The sequence below is a fragment of the Rhodamnia argentea genome, chromosome 1, assembly GCF_020921035.1.
Source record: "Rhodamnia argentea isolate NSW1041297 chromosome 1, ASM2092103v1, whole genome shotgun sequence".
Classification (NCBI taxonomy): Eukaryota; Viridiplantae; Streptophyta; class Magnoliopsida; order Myrtales; family Myrtaceae; genus Rhodamnia; species Rhodamnia argentea.
The window spans coordinates 25,073,732-25,093,618 of NC_063150.1; the positions used below are offsets into that span (position 1 = coordinate 25,073,732).

A 19,887-nucleotide genomic window follows, 5' to 3' on the forward strand; every position below is an offset into this window, starting at 1 on the left:
CAATGACCACTGTGATGTTTTTCGCGGGTAGTGCAAGGGCCTTAAACGATGATGTTTTTACTCTTTCCTGGTCTATGAATGCCTCTTCGCTTTATGCTGCCACTTGTATAACTTTCTTGAGAATTAGTGAATGTGGGCCTCTTAGGTCGAGAACCGCCTTGTATCCCACATTCCAAAGCGCCTTGTTGAACCCTCATCGCACGTTCCAGCACATCTTTGTAAGTTGTGAGTGCAAGAGGCATAAGTGTGAAACAAATCTCGGGTCGGAGCCCTCTCTGAAAATATTCAGCCTTATTCTCCTCACTAGCAACAAATTGCTCCGCAAATCTGCTTAAATGATTGAACGGCCTGCATACTCCAATACTATGAATTGCCTTGAGATATATGAACGAAATCACTCCTCATCTTCGCCTGGAATGACTTTGGAAAGAATCGAGCATCAAACGCCTCAACAAAGTCCTTCTAGGAGATAGTTGCATCCCTGCCTCCAAGAGCTAGTCTAGTGCCTTTCCACCAATATTTAGCTTCGCCTTCTAGATATTGAGTGGCAAAATCAACCTTCTTCTCCTCGGAAACCTCTTCAACTCTAAAGATTCCCTCTATCTTCTTAATCCAACATTCGGTAACAAGAGGATCTGTTTTCCTATCATAAGTTGGTGGTTTCGCCTTTCTGAATTGGGCAAAGGTGTAACCTCGATCACTCCTAGGTGCAATAACTCCGGATACATCATTTTGGGTCCTTAGTTGTTGGCTCTGTTCCTTTGTTTTTTGTGAAGATGCCCTTGTATCATCTTGTCATCCTGTAGAAAGCCCGCCTCTAAAACCTCGAGGCCCACCTCTAGAATCGAAGTCCATAGCTCTCTTGCCCCTATCTCTAAGAGAGACAAGCGGTGGATCCGAATCGGAGCTCATAATTACCCGATCTAATAGCAAGAGTACATCTTAGTATCTCATAGCCTAACGGAATAAAATCTATTACACTATCTCACAACGTCCCATATATACCCATAGAGATCAAAACCTATGCTTTGATACCAACAAATGTCACACCCCAATTCCTACGATAATAGGGCAATGACACGGGCATCCTTTCACTTAAAGGATGCAGCCTCAAAATGTGACATGTTTAACCTGATATCAATATATATATATATATATATATATATATACACATACGTTCAGATATATATATAAAGGTCCTGCGGTTACGGTAACAAAGCCTTCTATAAACCAACAAAAAGTTACGCGTAATCACCAAAGATTTTAGAAGCTCATCAGCTATACATACAACTTATACAAAAAAAAATCCCCTATCAAAAGTCCCCTCCCGCTAACGAAGCGCTCTCCTACTTGTGCATCACTGAAGAACTTAAAAAACAAGTAAGATGAAAGGAGTGAGGTAACACGGCTCAGTGAATAATACATTTCTTCTAAGCGGGTCGAACAATCACTATGCACCTTTATAAAAAAATAATATATTTCCAACAAATCTTTTTACATATATGGTTAACAACACTAATAACTTACAGTCATAAATCAACAATCAATGGTCAATCCATTGAGTAATCCCAAACCAAGTATCAATGGTCTATCCACCGATTAATCTCAATCAAAGCAAAAGACAATGGTCCACTCCATCGACTACTATAATGTTCCATATTAGACTATGGTCACTTTTAGCGCCGTGATAAAGGCGGCCATGTTTACCCCTCTTGGCTAGGTCTACCACCTATATCGGCCGGTAGTGCGGCCCAAAAGGACGTCCTGATAGTATGCATACCTCTCCCACTCAATGGGTTCTTCACATAGCGATATGAGCATAGCACATAAAGCACAATCTCCAATAATCCAATCAAAATCAGAACCATCTCATAATGGTTCGGACAAACTCCACAATAGCATTTATACCGTATATATATAGCTTTCGGATATTCCCTTCGCAAAGCATTTATTCAAGGCATTTCGAACGATTTTCTTTCCAAAACTACTACAAACAATACCTTTCAAAGCTTTGGCGGTCAACAACAAAAGGTAGTAAAGGTTCGATTCAGTTATGCAAGAAATATGCTCTTTTCTCATTTCATAACATATCTAGTATTCTTTTTAGTCTCGAAACATGAGTTTACAAACTCAAAGAAGAAAAGTACAACTCACCTGATAAAGCCAAAATCCAACTACGAAGGTTACTCAAACCGACTCATCCGAATCCCGATCCAATATATAGAAAAACGGATCAAATTGAGTAACAAGTCATCCTAACGTACGAATTAGCTAAACTACACTTATTTAGTGACGAAACAACGACTATGCGCCAACGGAAACTTATCCCTAACGGAGATTCAATGCTGTCTGCTATGGGCAGCTTGCGCGCCAAAACCGTTAAGGCCATAACTTCCTCCATCAAACTCCGTTTCAAGCCATCTTACTGTCCACGTGAAGCTTGTTCAATGTACTACAAAAGTATCAACATAGCCAACCTCAGCCGATAACTGGAAACTAACGAAATTAGGCCTCGAAGTTTACTGTTCGTGCTGTACCGTAGCACACCAAAATTGAAAATCTTGTTCCGGGAAAACCGTAGTGTCAAATTAAGATCCGTCGAATCCTACGGGTCCATAATATCCTAAAGTTTCTTTTTCAAGCAAAAACGCTGCCAATCACCCATGAAATTAGACACAGCAGCTCAGTTTCGCCAAAAATCCAAATTTTGCCCTAAATCCGAAAAATCACTTCAATAGGAGGGACAAGAGGTGCGACCCCTTACCTAGCGCTGTGACACGTAGTGAAACAAATTCGGCGAAGCGTTCGTGGCAGGTGGTGCGTGTACGTGACTTTTTTTTTTTCTTTCTTTTTCCCTTTCTCTTCTTTTCTTCCTTTTCCTTTTTCTATTATGGTCGTGCAGCTTAAAAGGGGTGGCCAACTGCCCTCTTTTACTTTTTCTTCTTCTCTTTTTTTTTAATGGTGGGTCCACCATCTTGGTTGACCTGGTCAAAACAAGGGCCAAATATTACAAATGGTACCCTAATAACTACTCATCACCCAACAGCCGTCTGACTGGACCTTTACCACAAAGCAGGAGACCATTTCTGTGTTCTCTAGCTCAAGACGAAGACGTCCAGTAAGGTAACTCCAGCAAACTACGAACTAAATTTCAAACTGCGCTTTACATGAGAATGAAAGACATCACCGAGGAGCAAGAAACTTGCCGTGGAAATCCGAAAACGTGCTGTAAGAGATTATAATATTATTACTCTCTTGCATGATCATGCGGATACGAAACATATTACTAGATTTTAACGGAACTAACTGCTTGACCAAGGAGGCAAGACCCCAGCTGGTCACAAGTAACGTGGCGATGTCGAACTCAGAGCCAGGTCCATTCGTTGTAATATTAGGAATTCTGTCCAAGAGGAAGAGAACTTTCAAGGAAAGTTGGCAATAGAATCTGCTGCTTCCCTTTATAAAGGCACAGCAGCTCTTTCTCACCCCAATCCAGGAAATTCATAGAACGGAAATTTTGCGGATCGAATTCAGGTTCCATCAAACCGCCAGATAGAAGTTTTCCTCAGCTGATTTGATGTGCGAAGTAGGGTCTGCTCTTGAGCCGCTCCAGACTGCGAAATGACGATCAAGAAATCTGTTGAAGGTCAAAGAAGCATTCATCTGGATATTCCTCAGCTTCAGAAGAAACATGAAGTATTCAATTCACCCGCCACAATCTTTGAGCCGCAGACTAGTGCTGGTAGGAGAGACGGAAGCAGCAGGAACTCCGTTTGCCCCACACTGCCGGCTGTTTCGGCCCCGGAGAAGAAGCTGACTCTGTTTGCTCTCCGCCTTGCGGTTCTCGAAAAAGCAGCCACTGGCCTGGGAACCCTTGGTTTCATCTGGGCAACGGTTGTGCTCCTAGGGGGCTTTGCCATTATCCTAGAGAACAACGACTTCTGGTTCATCACCTTCATTTTATTAATTGAAGGAGCTCGAATATTCAGCAGGAGTCATGAGCTGGTATGGCAACACCAGTCCACATGGTCAATAGCTGATGCCGGAATCAGCAGCTTCCGAAAGCTCAGAACGAGCTCTAGAGCTGTAGTTGTATCCGTGAAGGATATGTTGAGTCCCGTAAGCTCTGGTACAAGGAAGCAAAGTCAAAGCAGCAGGGAAATTTCCAAAACCACTGATGCGCCAAATGTCAGTGAGCAGAAATTGCAAAGGAAGACGACCCGGATTTGGATTTCTTCGGAAGTTCCTATTGTACCTTATGGGGGATGGGTTTTCCTTTCAAGAAATATCAGCAAGATTCTATATTGGCTTCAGCTCTTATCAGCTGTGGTCTGCATCGTGCTCTCACTGATGAAGCTCGTCGAGCACAATTATGGTGAGGTAGCTAAAGGAGACACAGACAAGAGAAACCGGAAAGCTGCTCTGATTATCTTTTATGCCTTGGCTTTGACAGAAGCTCTGGTCGTCCTGACAGAGAAACTTTACTGGGAGTGGAAGGTTGTAATCTGTAAGCTTCTCGAAGGGGTGAACGACGAATGCGATCTGGGGGCTTCAGGTATGATCTCGACTCAGAGATTTTTCTATGACTCCTATTCAAAATGTATTAGTGGGAGCATTTTTGATGGCCTGGGAATGGATATGGTGACTTTTGCGATGGATCTCTTATCTTCAAACTCGCCGGATGAGCAGCTCATAGGAGCCAGGATTCTTCAACGGTTTTCTATGAACAAACAGTTTTCAAACGACACGCTTCAGAAGATCGGAACAACTCTGCCTGTTATAGAGAGACTGGTGGAGATCTTAAACTGGAAAGACCCACAAGAGGAAGAAATCAGGCTATCAGCTGCAGCAATAGTTTCGAAATTAGCCGGGAAAAAGCAAAACTCCCTTCGGGTCACTGGAATACCTGGGGCTGTGGAATCGATATCATCTCTTCTCCAGACAAACAGAAGCCCCAGTTCAGCAGCAGACGAAATTGGAGAAAAGAAAATCATCTTTGACCATGAAGACTATGGATACTGGACTTTCAATCATTTGGGACTTCTCATTCTGAAGAAACTAGCCCGTGATCATGATAACTGCGGAAAAATTGGAAACACGAAGGGCCTTCTACCTAAAATCATAGATTTCACTCATGCTGATGAAAGAATGTTGAAGGACTCAAGTGTCACCACATCGCAGGATTTGAATGTTAGAAGGTCCTTACAGCTTATGAAGAGACTGGCAAGCACGACAGGTACCACCGGGAAAATTCTCCGGAGAGAGATCTCTGAGATAGTCTTCACGATAAGCAACATAAGAGATATTCTACGATACGGAGAGAAACGACCGGAACTGCAGAAACTAGGGATTGAGATCCTTACCAGTTTGGCACAAGAAGTTGATGTATCAGAGCGAATAGGAGAGACCGGAGGAGTTCTGAAAGACCTGTTAAAGATTTTCTTCCGACAAGGAGTGCCAGAAGATCGAAGGGATGTGAGGATTGTGGCCGGAGAAGCCCTGGCAATGCTGGCTTTCGAAAGCAAGAGCACCTGTCATCGAATCTTGAAGTTAAATGTAGTGGAGGGGCTTGTTGTAGCATTGGAGGTACCGCTTATTCATGTTAATGCTGGAAGAATTTTGAGGAATCTGTGCACTTACACCGGACCAGAGTCCTTCAACCAGCTAAAGGGAGTAACAGCAGCGGCACCAATAGTAAGTGCATTCTTTTGCTAAAACTGAACCTGAGCCGCCTTCTGGATAACCAGAAAGGGTAGTTTTGTACAAGTTTAAGATGTCATAGAAAGAATGAAATTAATTGTTCCTACCTTACCATCGTTCCTATACGCAGGTTCTCAATGCAATCTTGTCAGAAGAAGGCAAATTTCGAGAGGTGATGGTTGGGCTAGCAGCACATACTTTCAACTTCATGACATCAGAAGAATCAACTGCCGTCTTCAAGAGGGTGGGGGTTAGAGAAGCCAAATTAGCTTGCACTTTGGTCGACATCCTGAGGAGCCACCGGAACCCACATATAAAGGTGCCAAGAATGAGAAGGTTTGCTATTGAGCTGGCAATCTGGATGATGAGAGAGAACTCAACAAATGTGCAGATATTCAGGGATCTGGGCATGGAGGAGGAGCTTGAAGGAGTCTTGGATACGACATCAGAGCTAGAAAGCTTCAATATTTTCTCTGGCACCATTGGACTAAGCAGGCACAGCTCATCCATTCACTCGCTTGTTGAGACCGCACTTATGCTGCTGAAGAACAGTGTTTGATTGGCCCATAGGTTACCGGCCAAGTGATGATGCCAAATTATCCAACAAATGGAAACATGAAAGTATGCTAGACTACACATTTCATTCTATGATCCCAGAAGTAAGGAAATAAAGGCAATTGCTTCTGTAGCAACTCCACCCGGCTTTCTGATGAAATTCTTCTGAAAGTTATCAAATTCTTTATTTGTTTCGCAACTCTGCCAATGTGTACATGAACCCACAGGTTCTTTTATTTTTTCCATTTTACTGCTGAAACATTCAAGCGTCCAAGAGTTGCATGCGCGGTGATTCTGAGCTCCCTACTTCTGCTACTAGAAGACCAGATTTTTCCTTCCAAATCTTGTTCTACTTAGCAGCAAATCTAAGACTTGAGGACGACATAATCCAAGGCAATCATCACATATTTTTCAAATGACTACCCAAGAACAAGAATCCCAGAAGGCAATTCATCATGGAACTGAAGTTCATAAAAGGAAAAGAAAGAACATATCGCTTGCCCTTTGACTATGGAAGGGAAATCTCTCAATGGATCCAAAAATCATCTGAGTCATTCGCTTCTCGAAAACCCACTAAACAAGATGATATCAGAACCCAGAAAAGAAAAAATGGGAACTCGCAGTTGAACAACTCACCCCATAAAACAAAAGGCAAAGAAACTAAGCTCACAAACTACGAGAACCGAGACATTCTCGAGATTGAATTCGCAAGAACCTTACTTTCCTGACAATAACAGAGAGTTTCGGAGCTGAGATGAGTGGGGATCGAGCGTCTCGACGGCGAGCGCTGTGATTCGCGAAAGACGACGATGAAATAGATTTTGGTGACAAAACCTCCACGAAGCACAAAAAGACAAGAAGGCAGGGGCGCAAGACAAATGAAAAGGATCATGTGGGCGTCGAAGCAGATTCTGCCACCGAAATAAAATAAGTGTCGGCTTCGTCCGTCTTGAAGCAAACATTAGTCGGAGCCTTAATAAATTCTAGCAGCTTGCACTTGTCTTCAAGCGCAGAAAGTCATTAGGAAACAAATGCAGCAGTGTTTCCCAATTGCAAAAGCAGACTGAGCTCTTCAAATTTGTATTACCAAATCAACAAAAGCAATTGCATTTCAATGAGAAAGTTCTCCCTCCCGTCTTTATCCGTGCCCTTGCTTCAAATTCCCGAAGTTATTACCATCCCTTTTGGTTCGAACATATGTGTCTCGAGTTGGAGCCGATCCAACACTAAGTAGTAATGTCGGTATTGTCGCCCCTGTTCTTTTGGTGCGTGAGAAGCCAAGAAGTAGAGACTTTCTATTGCAGTCGGCAAAATCATTGACGATTGAATATTTTCTTCAATCGTGTGGGAAATCTTCAGTTGCGGGCCACCTTCGTGTTTAGTGGGATTTGGTTCGTGTATGGTTCTTTCCTTTCGAAGCCTCAAGAGGATTCAGACGAGAGATTTGAAACGAGTTAAAATTGCTGAAGTTGGAGCTTTCTTGAGCGCCGAGAGCTTTGTGCCTGAGCTTCTTACCTCCAAAATTTTCTTTCTTAAAACACTTTGGATTTTGGGTATAAACTAGGGTTGGGGTACGCTCAAACATGAACTGTAATCTCCGATTGATTAGTGGATTGTTTGTTGTTGGCTCTTGCAAAGATCCGGTCAATTTCAATATTCAGTTTTTCACAACTGAAATGGGAGAGTGAATGTAGCCTTTTTTTTTTTTTTTTTTTTGTGTAAGAGTGAATGTAGCTTTGATATAAGCCGAACCCCTACAAAATTTGATTAGTGGATTATTTATTGTTGGCTTTAGTAAAGATTCGGTCAATTTCAATATTCAGTTTTTCACAACTGAAATGGGAGAGGGAACGCAGCTTTGATATATGCCGAACCTCTGCAAAATTTGCTTTCAATATCTTCTATCCCTTTAGTATTTCAATATCTATTTGATAGAACCATTTACATATAATAGTATCAAATTGTTCATGCCGCCATCAAGTTTTACTTTAAATTATCCCGCGAAAATCTGTCAAGTTTTTAAATCAATCTATTCATCTCTTGAAGTTGCATTGTTAGCTTTGACGCTTTATTTGACTCGAATTTGGAAAAAAAAAATCCAAATCAATTTGATGATATATCAAGATTTTTGAAAATCAAAATCAAACAGTCATCATATAGTTTTACTCATCAAACAAATTTAGCTTTGAACCAAATAGTGCTTTTCATGAATGGATGCATGCTTCGATTAAAATTTATTACTTCTATATTTACGGGTACGTTTGTTTGGGAGAGAACTCCGTGAAACGAAAATGCTTTCCGATGAAATCATTTTCCAGAAAAATGATTAGTTTTCCTATGTTTGATGATATATAACTGAGAACGTTTTCTCATGTTTTAACCCCATTTGTAAAATGATTTCAATCTCATGACTTTATCTTATGTTGAAAAAAAATTGACTTTTTATTTTTATTTTTTTTTATTTTCTTTCTCCCTCCACTGTGACCATTCGGCGGTGGCCATGGAGAGCTCGAGCTCACCGGCCGTCACATGCCCGGCAACCGGTGAAGGAAGAAGAAAACAAAAAATATATATAATTAAGAATAAAAATATAAAATATAAGTTAAATATATAAAACCTAAAATTTAAAAATATAGAATGCAACAAAAAATATATAATGAAAAATTCGAGATCGACAATTTCGAAAAGTATTTTCACATCTTTAAATTTAGGGATATGTTTACTAGAAGTCCTACAACTTGTCACCAAAATGCAATTGAGTCATCAAACTTTTAGAAAGTGCAATCAAGTCTTAAACAAATTGATACAATCGAGTTCTTATGTTAATTTTGTGCAATTTGATTTTGGCGTTTTTCGTTACTTTCTCAAGCCTACGTGACGCCGATGTGACTGAAACAAAAAAATATAAGTCTAAAACGACGTTGTTTTGGTTCAAATATGATTTTTTTTATATAAACATTAGTTAAATTAAATTAAAATATAAACTATAAAAAAAAAAAAGGATGGCCCTTGCCACCACTACCCGCCACCATCGCCAAAAGGGCCGGCGATGGTGGGTCTAGGGTTGCCCGAGCGTCGGCCGGTGGCCGGCGACCTTGGCCGACTGCAAGCAAGGGCTGGGTGACAACCCCGCCAATGGTGGCCCTCACCTATCGTCGGCTAGGGTTGCCAACCGTTGGCCGGGGCCCAACGACCACGATTGACCCTCACCCCACCCTTTCGGCTATAGTGTGGGGCGGCGGCGGTGAAGGGCAGCACAGGCCCTCGCTTGTTTTGCTTCTCTTTTTTTGTTTATTTTAATTAATATTTACATTAAAATTAAATTTGGAATAAAACGACGTCGTTCTGGATTTATCTTTTTGATTTCGACTAGTTAGCCTTGCGTAAGAGAGAGAAAATAGTAAAAATTGCTATATATGTATTTTTCGTTAACCGAATTGGACGGAGTTAACGGGACTCGATTGTACTAATTTAATAAATTTTACGAATTTTTAAATTTTGTGCAAAATTTTTTTGTATTTTTTCGTGCACTAAGTCATTTTCATTAAAACAAGCTCGCGAAAGTCTAAAAAATCAATTTTGCGGAAAGCACTCTCACTAAAACAAAGGCACCGCGGTAAAAATTGAAAGGCACTATGCTTCTTGGGTTCGTGAAACCCCCCTGGTACCGAACTTATATAATAGGGTTAATACCATGAAAAACCCTAAACCGGTACACATGTGACAAATTTACCCTAAATTATTTTTTTGACCACGAAAAACCCCAAACTGGTACACATGTGACAAATTTACCCCAAACTATTTTTTTAACCACCAAAAACCCTAAACCGGTATATTTGTGATAAATTTACCATAAACTAATTCTTTTGACCACGAAATACCCTAAACTGGTACACATGTGACAAATTTACCCGAGTTAAATTGATTTAATATCACGAAAAATCTCAAATTGATAAATTTGTGACAAGCAGATGGTCAAAACTCCACACTGGTATATCTGTCAACCGTCACGTGTCACCAAATCAACAATTTGACAATTAAATTTAACGAAAATTAACAGAGGGTAAATTTGTCACATGTGTACCAGTTTAGGGTAAATTTGTCAAAGGTATACCAGTTTGGAGTTTTATGCGGTCAAAAAAATAATTTGGGATAAATTTGTCAGAAGTGTCTGGGTTTGGGGTTTTCCGTGGTATTAACCCTATATAATAATGCCTCACTGCAGAGTCTGGTCGTCTCCATTTCTAATTGCTTACATCTCTCATTGGCCCCGTTCTTACCAAGTACATGACAGGCAAAATCACAGAGAATGTCCGGACCTCAATGCTGCGAGGACCCTCCAACCCCGACCCAGCGAGCGGACAAGGCCATGTTGAGGAGCTGGGTGTGCTCAGGAGCTACGTCTCTGGTTCATCTGACTCCAATCTCGCCATCGTCCTCGTCTCTGATGTGTTGGGCACTTACTCTGTACTCCCTTTTAGTGATGAAGTTTGTATTTTGGGTTCATAGTCGGTGCTTCTGGTTCAATTTGCAATGTGGGTCAGTGATTTTGTTGTGTCTTTGTCATAATCTCTTGGTCAACCTTGAAGTTGCGATTTTTTTTTGTCCATTGTTGTTGTTGGAATCTGATCAAACTATCCAATTCTTGCTTTTGAAGCGAGTGGCTATGTTTACCAAGCAGGCTGTTTCTTGGAAGTTTATTTGAGAGTTGATTTATCATGGCATGTGATTTAGCAATTGGAGGCTACTGAATAGGAGCATAAAGAAGGAAAACCTATTTGTGTGGTTTCATTCTACCAGTTGATCTGTTTTACCTCCTCTGAGAGCTAATCATAATTTGGTTGGTTGGGTTCATTGTGCAGGATATGAAGCTCCAAACTTGAGGTATAGACAATTCCTGTATAATCCTTTCTTGCTACTTGCTAACTGAATTGTTTATATTCTTCCCAGACAATCTCTGTGTGGGTCTATGAATAAGACTTCCCTTCTTTTCTTTCTATCATTTTCATTTTTTAAATTTTGCCTTCTTAGTGCTTTTTCAAATGCTTCACGGTGCACGGTGTTACGACGTTCCTCTGGCTTTATGCTTTAATATTAACAGAAGATTGCTGAGGTCTACATAAGGTGATGATGTGTTTATTTCCCTTGAAAACTAGAGAAGTCAGAGGAACCGCTTTGTTGGCAGCTTATCCACTGTTGCAGTCAGGTTGTTCTCTTATGACGAAATCCTCATGGTCTGGGACTCTGGGCGCTTTCTTGAGATAGATCTTGAGATGCTCTAGAGTATTTTGGATAGTGGATTTTAGAAAAGCTCTGGTATTCAGAATGTCCAATTGGGTGAGATTCTTCTCTCTCGGCTTAAGAGTCTCGGGCGCATGTGCATGGAGATCTCTACCAAAATAGCAGGCCCTTGTCATGCAATTCTATGTCTTTTCATTAGTATTATTGAACTGCTATTAGTCCGGGACCTTTTAATCTTCCATACTGATGGAAGCTTACTGTACGTGCCTAAGAATTCCCACAAGTGGTGATCGATCTCTTCAAAATCTTAACACAAAATGATTTAACTTCAGGTTTGGCCGTCTCTTTAGTTAATTACCAGATACCTCAGTCTCCACCATCTCTTCATTGTACACTGTGAATCCTTGTGGGCATAATTTTAATATTCGAGAGTTACCAGCTCTGGTCAAGATCTCGGAAGCTGAATAAATTATCTAAAACTCATAATCTAAGGCCTAAAGTTTTTGTTCAAATCCTCTTTAAATGGTTGCTTATTTCTTCTGTGGAGAACATACATGCGCCATACAGGTTCATAAGCACTGCAAGTTACCAAAGAGTGTGTATGTTGTGAGTATGTGTTGGATTTGCTCATCTTTTGATTACTTCTGTCGTGACCTAATTATCAGCTGTTTGTTCCCATGGATAGGAAGCCTGCCGACAAGGTCTCAGTAGCTGGATTTTATGTGGTTGTGCCTGATTTTTTCAGTGGGGATCCGTATGTACCTGAAAATGCTGAAAGGCCTGTCACAGAATGGCTAAAAATCATGAAACTGTGGTTTCTCGGTCTTTAATTCATAGACACTTGCTGTTTTTTCCTTAGAAACTGCACTAGTATTATTCTTCAGTTGATCCGGAATTGGCTGTCTCAGGATGCTCTCTGTTTTGCATTATCCATTAGTAGCTTACGTTACGAATCATAATTATGCATCCATTAGTTATTGTCATTGCTGATGCCAAAAGAATTTTGTTGGCAGGATAAGGGATATGAAGATGCAAAGCGCAAAGTTGAAGCTGTAAAAGGTAAACATGCGTCTGCGATTGGGACTGCTGGCTTTCTTTGGGGAGGTGAGCAGCATTGTTCGGAATGATTCTTTAAAAGATCTCTTTTCATGTCTTAAAGGATATGCTTTACAAGCTTATAATATGGTGCAATGCTCATGGGATCTTCATTTCTTCAGTCAAGGTTGTGGTTGAGCTGGCAAAGACAGGGGTTGTGGAAGCTGCTGTGTTGTTACATTGGACATTTGTTTCTGTGGACGACATCAAGGGTATGGTCACCTTTGTCGGACATTGGGCTCTTGGTTTGCATATTTTCAAAGCCAAGAATTACTTGAAAAGTCGAAAGTAGCTGTAGGAACCTACCTTTTCAAATTTTCTCTGTTATGCACTTGAATATATTGCATATGGCTTGCATAACGAAGAAAAAGCATCTCCTGATGGCTTGGAAAGTTGGAACATACATGTCGTTTGATCATAAAGATATGACAGTTTTCTCTGCTCTTAATAACCTCTGTGAAGAAAAACCGTTTACTCTACCCACAAGACACTATGCATTTCCACAACAGCTATTGCAATATTAGACAAACCTATTATAACAAGGCGTCACTATAATTTATCATCTTCGTGGGTTTTGCTCCTTAGAGTTATATGTGATTTTGCAGGAGTTAAGGCTCCAAGAGCCATATGAGGAGATGATATAGACTATATGACACCACCGGAACTCCTGAAGTAGTTTGAAGAGATTCTAGCTGCCAAATCTGAGGTGAGATTGAGATAATCCACCTTTCCTGAGCCCCCGTCTATGTTTGCATGTTATGACGGATGCGTTGCGTTGGTCATATATATTTTCCAGAATTTTTTTCATTCATTTTCGTTGTATCAATGGTATCCAATTCATGATCGCAAATCAGAATTTCTACGGAGAACAATTTCAGGAGTGACGTTTCTGATTTATACTAAGACTTTAACATTTGATGTAGAACCTTATGGTTCTTGAGTTCATGCACTTCTATTTACTTTCAAATTGGGAAGTTTGATTTATGCGAGCTACGCAGAGTTTGCTTTGCCCCATGGTAGTAGAGATTTCATATGAATATAAGACTGTTTCACAGATTATGCACGAGTGAAGAATTTGTATTTCAGGTATGATGTCGCTGATGAAGATGCGGTGAAGTGTGCCGTGGAGGCGCAGTGGGATATGCTAGAGTAGTTTGCAAAGTCTGTCAAGTGAGGGAAGTCTCTGGCATCCGTTGAACCCCTACTCTCTGGCAAGTCGATGCTGTTTTACTTTCTACATTCTGTGATTGCCAGGAAAATCGAGAAAGCTTGTGGGGATTTTGTTTTCTGTTTCTGCATCTCAACTCAAGTTCTGCTGTAAGGATTGGATGAAAATGCATCTCTACCAATTGACACTTGTATTCTCTTTGCTAATTCTTGAGTAGGACTTAGGATGAACATATACCGAGTTTTTAAAAATAGAATGAATTATCGCTCAACTCAATATTATGGAACTCAAGGCCTCTTCATTCGGTATCCTTACTCGAAAGCTTTTACAAACTTTAGATTTTTGAGGTGGGTGCAAATTCAGTTTTGCTTGTCTTGTAGTCCATTTGCTTAGGAACTGAACATTTAGAAGATTTTTATCACTAGATTCAGAAAAATTATACGCCAAGGTTGGTCATGTTAGCAGAACAATGAGTTGGCAAAGAAAAGTCAGCACCTTGCACTAATCCTAAATTCAACGCTTGGAACTTGCTATACGTTAAGGAACACTCCGAAAAGAGGAAAAATTAAAGTAATGGGGCTGAAAAGTTCTGTGTTTGACAATCACAAGAAGCAAAAGAAGACGCAGTCAAGAGCCGCCACCTTTTAGGTAAGATTCGGTGAATAATGCATCGCCATAATTATGTTTTTTCCTTCATTGTACTGAGGTCACACGTAACAATTCTTTCATAGATTGTCGAATTTTGTCGATTAAATAAGTGATAAGAATTATAATGCAATAGCCACCTGACTGGACCTTGAACATGAAGCAGGGGACCATTTGCTGTCCTCTAGCCCGAGACGGAGACATTAGATAAAATCACAAGAAATGCCGCAACCCGCACATGGCATGACATGGAAATAATCGTCGAGAAGACACGACCCGGTCGCTTACAAGTAATGTGGAAGAGTTCCAAACTGGACCGACTGAATATACCTTATAATAAAGTTGGCCAATGGCTCTCCTGCACAAAGGGACCAGAAGAAAAAGGAGACTTCAAAGGTTCAACTTCATCAGGAATCTTCCTTTCATTGATGTTGAAGTCAATGCCTCCCAATGAGCCGTGCATGGCAATATAGAACTTAGAGCCAGATCAATTCATTGCAATATCAGAACCTTAGCCACATATTGCTCTGACTTCGTCAACATTGTCTCAGCTTGTCCTCTCTTTCATACAAGGTTTCTCCAAGACAAGCCAAAGCAAAGTACCAACCAAGCAGCAACGCGTCACTTCGATATGCAGAAAGAGAGTACGAGATCTTCATCGGGCAATCAAGACAGCTCCTCAATGGAATTGTACAAGTAAATGAGCAGACGATAAGTATTTTGTCAAAGAGCAAGGGAACTTCCAGGAAAGTTGGCGATAGAAGCTGCTTTACCCTTACCTTTTCCTCTGCTAGATCCACTTATTCTCCCCACCTTTTATACAGGCATAGCTGCTCTTTCTCATCCCAATCCAGGAAATTCGTAAACAGAATTTTTGGAAGTCGAAGTCGGGTTCCATCGAACCGCTAGCTAATTTGATGTCCAAAGAAGCGTCTGTTCTTGAGCTTATCCAGACTGCGAAATGAAGGTCAAGAACAGCGCTGAAGGTCAAAGCAGCATTCATCTTGATATTCCTCGGATTCAGAAGAAAAATGAAACCATCATTCCACCCACCACAATCTTTGAGCCGCAAACTAGTGCTCATAGGAGAGACGGAAGAAGCGGAAACTCTGTTTCCCCCGCACCACCGGCTGTTCCGGCCCCGGAGAAAAAGCTGACTCTGTTTGCTCTCCGCCTTGCAGTTCTCGAAAAAGCGGCCACTGGCCTGGGAGCCCTTGGTTTCATCTGGGCGACAGTGGTACTTCTGGGGGGCTTTGCCATTGCCTTAGAGAAAACCGACTTCTGGTTCGTCACCATCATTTTAGTAATTGAAGGAGCTCGAATTTTCAGCAGGAGTCATGAGCTGGAATGGCAACACCAGTCCACTTGGTCAATAGCTGATGCCGGAGTTAGCAGCTTCCGAGCGCTCAGATCGAGCTCCAGAGCTCTAGTTGAATCCGTGAAGAATGTGTTGAGTCCCGTAAGCTCTGCTATGGGGAAGCAAAGTCAACACAGCAGGGAAATATCCGAAACTACAGATGCAAAAAACATTAGAGAACAGAAAAAGAAAACGAAGCACACCCGGATTTGGACTCCTTCGGAAGTTTCTATTCTACCTTATGGAGGGTGGGTTTTCCTTTCGAGAAACATCAGCAAGATTCTCTACTGGCTCCAGCTCTTATCTGCGATAGCTTGCGTTGTGCTCTCATTGATGAAGCTCATCAAGCACAATTATGGTGAGGTAGCTAAAGGAGACCCGGACAAGAGAAACCGGAAAGGTGCTCTGATTCTCTTTTATGCGTTGGCTTTGGCAGAAGCTCTGGTCTTCCTGACAGAGAAAGTCTACTGGGAGTGGAACATTGTCATCTGTAAGCTTCTCGAAGGGGTGAACAAGGAATGCAATCTGGGGGCTTCAGGTATGATCTCGACTCGGAGATTTTTCTACGACTCCTATTCGAGATGTCTTAATGGGAGCATATTTGATGGCCTGGGAATGGATATGGTGACTTTTGCAATGGATCTCTTACGTTCAAACTCGCCGGATGAGCAGCTCATAGGAGCCAGGATTCTTCACCGGTTTTCTAGAACAGAACAGTTTTCAGGTGACACGCTTCAGAAGATAGGTACAAGTCTGCCAGTTATAGAGAGACTGGTGGAGATGTTAAACTGGAAACAGCCACAAGAGGAAGAAATCAGACTAGCAGCTGCAGAAATAGTTTCCAAATTAGCCGGGAAAAAGCAAAACTCCCTTCGGGTCGCTGGAATACCCGGGGCAATGGAAACGATATCATCTCTTCTACAGACAAACAGAAGCCCCAGTTCTACGGCTGATGCAATTGGCGAAAAGAAAATCATCTTTGACCATGAGGACTATGGATACTGGACTTTCAATAATTTGGGGTTACTCATTCTGAAGAAACTAGCCCGTGATCACGATAACTGCGGAAAAATTGGAAACACACGGGGCCTTCTTTCCAAAATCATAGATTTCACTCATGCTGATGAAAGAATATTGAAGGACTCAACGGTCACCACATCGCAGGTTTTGACTGTTAAAAGATCCCTACAGGTTATGAAGATGCTGGCAAGCACAACGGGTACCACAGGGAAAATTCTCCGGAGAGATCTCTCGGAGAGAGTCTTCACCATAAGCAACATAAGAGATATTCTACGATACGGAGAGGAACGACCTGAACTGCAGAAACTAGGGATTCAGATCCTTAACAGTTTGGCACAGGACGACGATGCGACGGAGCGAATAGGAGGGACCGGTGGAGTTGTGAAAGAACTGATAAAGATTTTCTTCCAACAAGGAGTATTGAACGATCAAAGGGATGTGAGGATTGTGGCTGGAGAAGCCCTGGCAATGCTGGCTTTCGAAAGCAAGAGCAATTGTCATCGCATCTTGAAGTTAAATGTAGTGGAGAGGCTCCTAGAAGCATTGGAGATTCCGCTTCTTCATGTTAATGCTGGAAGAATTTTGAGGAATCTATGCACTTACAGTGGGCCAGAGTCCTTCAACCAGCTAAGGGGAGTAACAGCAGCTGCACCAACAGTAAGTGCATTATTAATGAACCTGAGCCGGCATCTCAATAACCGGAAAGGGTAGCTACGTAGAGGTTTAAGTTGTCCTAGAGAGAATGATATTAATTGTTCCCACCTAACCATATTTCCTCAACTCAGGTTCTCAAGGCAATCTTCTCATCAGAAGGCAAACTACAAGAGGTGATGGTTGGGTTAGCGGCACATGCTTTCAAATTCATGACAGCAGAAGAATCGACTTCCCTCTTCGAGAGGACGGGGTTTAGAGAAGCCGAATTAGCTTGCGCTTTGGTCGAGATCCTGAGGAGCTACCGGAATCCTCATATAAAGGTGCCGAGAATGAGAAGGTTTGCTATCGAGTTAGCAATCTGGATGATGAGAGAGAACTCAATAAATGTGCGGAGATTCAGGGATCTGGGAATGGAGGAGGAGCTTGAAGGAGTCTTGGATACGACATCAGAGCTAGAGAGCTTCAATATTTTCTCTGGCACCATTGGACTAAGCAGGCACAGCACGACCATTCAGTCACTTGTTGAGACCGCACTTATGCTGCTGAAGAACAGGTTTGAACAACCGATAGGTTACTGAGCAAGTGATGATGGCAAATTATCCAACAAATGGGAAACATGAACGTATGCTACACCACATTTCATTCTTTAATTCCAGAATCAAGGAAATAAAAGTAATTGCTTCTTTAGCAACTCCGCCCGCCTTAATCCTGATGAAATGCTTCCGAAAGTTATTGGCTCCCTTGTTTTTTTTTTTTTTTTGTTGGTCAGTATCAGCTTCCTTGTTTGTTCGCACGGAATGTGTGCGATTGACAGCACACCATATGCTAGATGTGTACATCCACCCCACACATTCTTTTACTTGTCAATTGAACTCCTGAACATGGAAGCATACCGAAGTATTGCATATACCGTGACGCTGAGCTCACTACTTCTAATACTTGAAGATCAGATTTTTTTCCTTCCAAATCTCGTTTTACTTTGGAGCGAATCAAGACTGAAGGATGACATAGCCCAAGGCAATCATCACATATTTTCAAATGACTACACGAGAACAAGAATCCCAAAGGGCAATTCATCGTGCGTCTGAAGTTGATCATAAGAAAGAACATATTGCTTACTATGTGACGACGGAAGGAAATCTCACAGCGTACACCCACAAATTATCTGCATCGTCTGCTTCTCTGAAACCCCCCCTAAGTAGGACTAGATAAGAAGCAAAGAAAAAATGGGAACTTGCAGCTGAATAATTCCCTCTATAAGGAAAAAGCCCATGAACAAAGCTCATAAACTACGAAAACCGAGGCATTATGGTGGTTGAATTCGCAAGAACCTCATCACCGGTCAAGATCAGGGAGTTTCGGTGCTGGGATGAGCGAGGATTTAGCGTCTCTTGACGGTGAGCGAGCTCAGTCGCTGCGAATTTGCCAAAAATGAAGAACAAATGGGGGAGGGGAAGGTAAGAAACGGTAAGAACGAGATTGAGTTATAACCGGAAATTGATAAAAGAAATATGACTCAAAACAGTCTCCAAGTCACAGTCGCACGTCTTCACCGTATACTTAAGCCAAGGGAAAATATTCGGTGGTATCAAAACGTCATTGTCCAAGCTCTCAAGCTCTGTTCTTCATCTTCGTCAGACCTTTATCGGGAAGACCGCCCCCCTTTCGCTTTGAAGACAGCTGACTACCACTTCAAAGACCGGTTTGAGATGTTCATCGCCATTCGTTGTGGTCCTTCGCCGTGAACTGCCCGCCATAGCTATACTCGGGACTCCTCTGTCCGGTTTGTTTTACTGCCATAGGAGGTGAAGAGCTAGAATCGCAAGCACGATATCCTGACAGCCTAAATCTCAGCAGTCGACAATCCTCGAATCTTCCGGCCTCGTTCCAGTCTCCCATTGCAGCCTCTTCGCGCTCGGACCCATAGTTCAAGTGTTGCCCAGTTCTTGGTATGGCCAAGTAGTGCTCATGCATATTCGGATGAAAATCACTCGAAGTCCGAGAAGCAGTTCGATGATTTATGATGACTTTACTGTGTCAATGCTGTTACCGGAGAAAAAGAACGACTTTGGTTTCGTGACCAGTTCAATCCGTCCAGTGCTTATAAACCGTTTGTTGAAATCCCTCGGACAAACTGCGAAATTGATGATTTTTGTTTTGGGCAATTTGAACCTGAAATCTAGGAGGACCCCTGTGGGAATGAGTGGTTGATTAGTATCCTTTATTTTTTGGGAAAATTTCAAAGAAATGTATGGAGTAACTTCATTTTTTTTCAAAAAAGGTCTAGAGTGGATATTATTTTAAATAAAGGCATGAATTGCCCAAATCGGTCTCAAATAAGGACCTGAGCCCGTCGGCCTGTCATGTGCTCACTAGCCAGCAAGCATGTGACTTTTCTGACATTCGGAGCAAGGGCAGTTTTGTCCAAAACAATTTGAAAGAAAAAAAGTCA

The 19,887-nt window shown here is 41.7% G+C and overlaps 2 protein-coding genes and 1 pseudogene across 2 annotated transcripts in view; 2 read left to right on the forward strand and 1 right to left on the reverse strand.

Annotated features, from left to right (window-relative positions):
* Positions 1-19,887, reverse strand: part of LOC115728660 (disease resistance protein L6-like) — a 344,958-nt gene that overhangs the window by 233,788 nt on the left and 91,283 nt on the right. The window lies entirely within an intron of this gene.
* LOC115731997 overlaps positions 10,565-19,887 on the forward strand; it is a 39,425-nt pseudogene continuing 30,102 nt past the window's right edge.
* Positions 15,365-18,085, forward strand: LOC115733713. Its single transcript, XM_030664342.2, has 2 exons — positions 15,365-17,438; positions 17,567-18,085. Exons 1-2 carry the CDS (start codon positions 15,366-15,368, stop codon positions 18,011-18,013), a joined length of 2,520 nt encoding a protein of 839 aa, XP_030520202.2. The 5' UTR covers position 15,365; the 3' UTR covers positions 18,014-18,085.

Coding starts and splice junctions, on each gene's coding strand:
- LOC115733713 (XM_030664342.2), top strand. CDS start 15,366: ATGAAGGTCAAGAACAGCGCTGAAGGTCAAAGCAGCATTCATCTTGAT. Junction 17,439..17,566: donor TAACAGCAGCTGCACCAACA/GTAAGTGCATTA, acceptor TCCTCAACTCAG/GTTCTCAAGGCAATCTTCTC.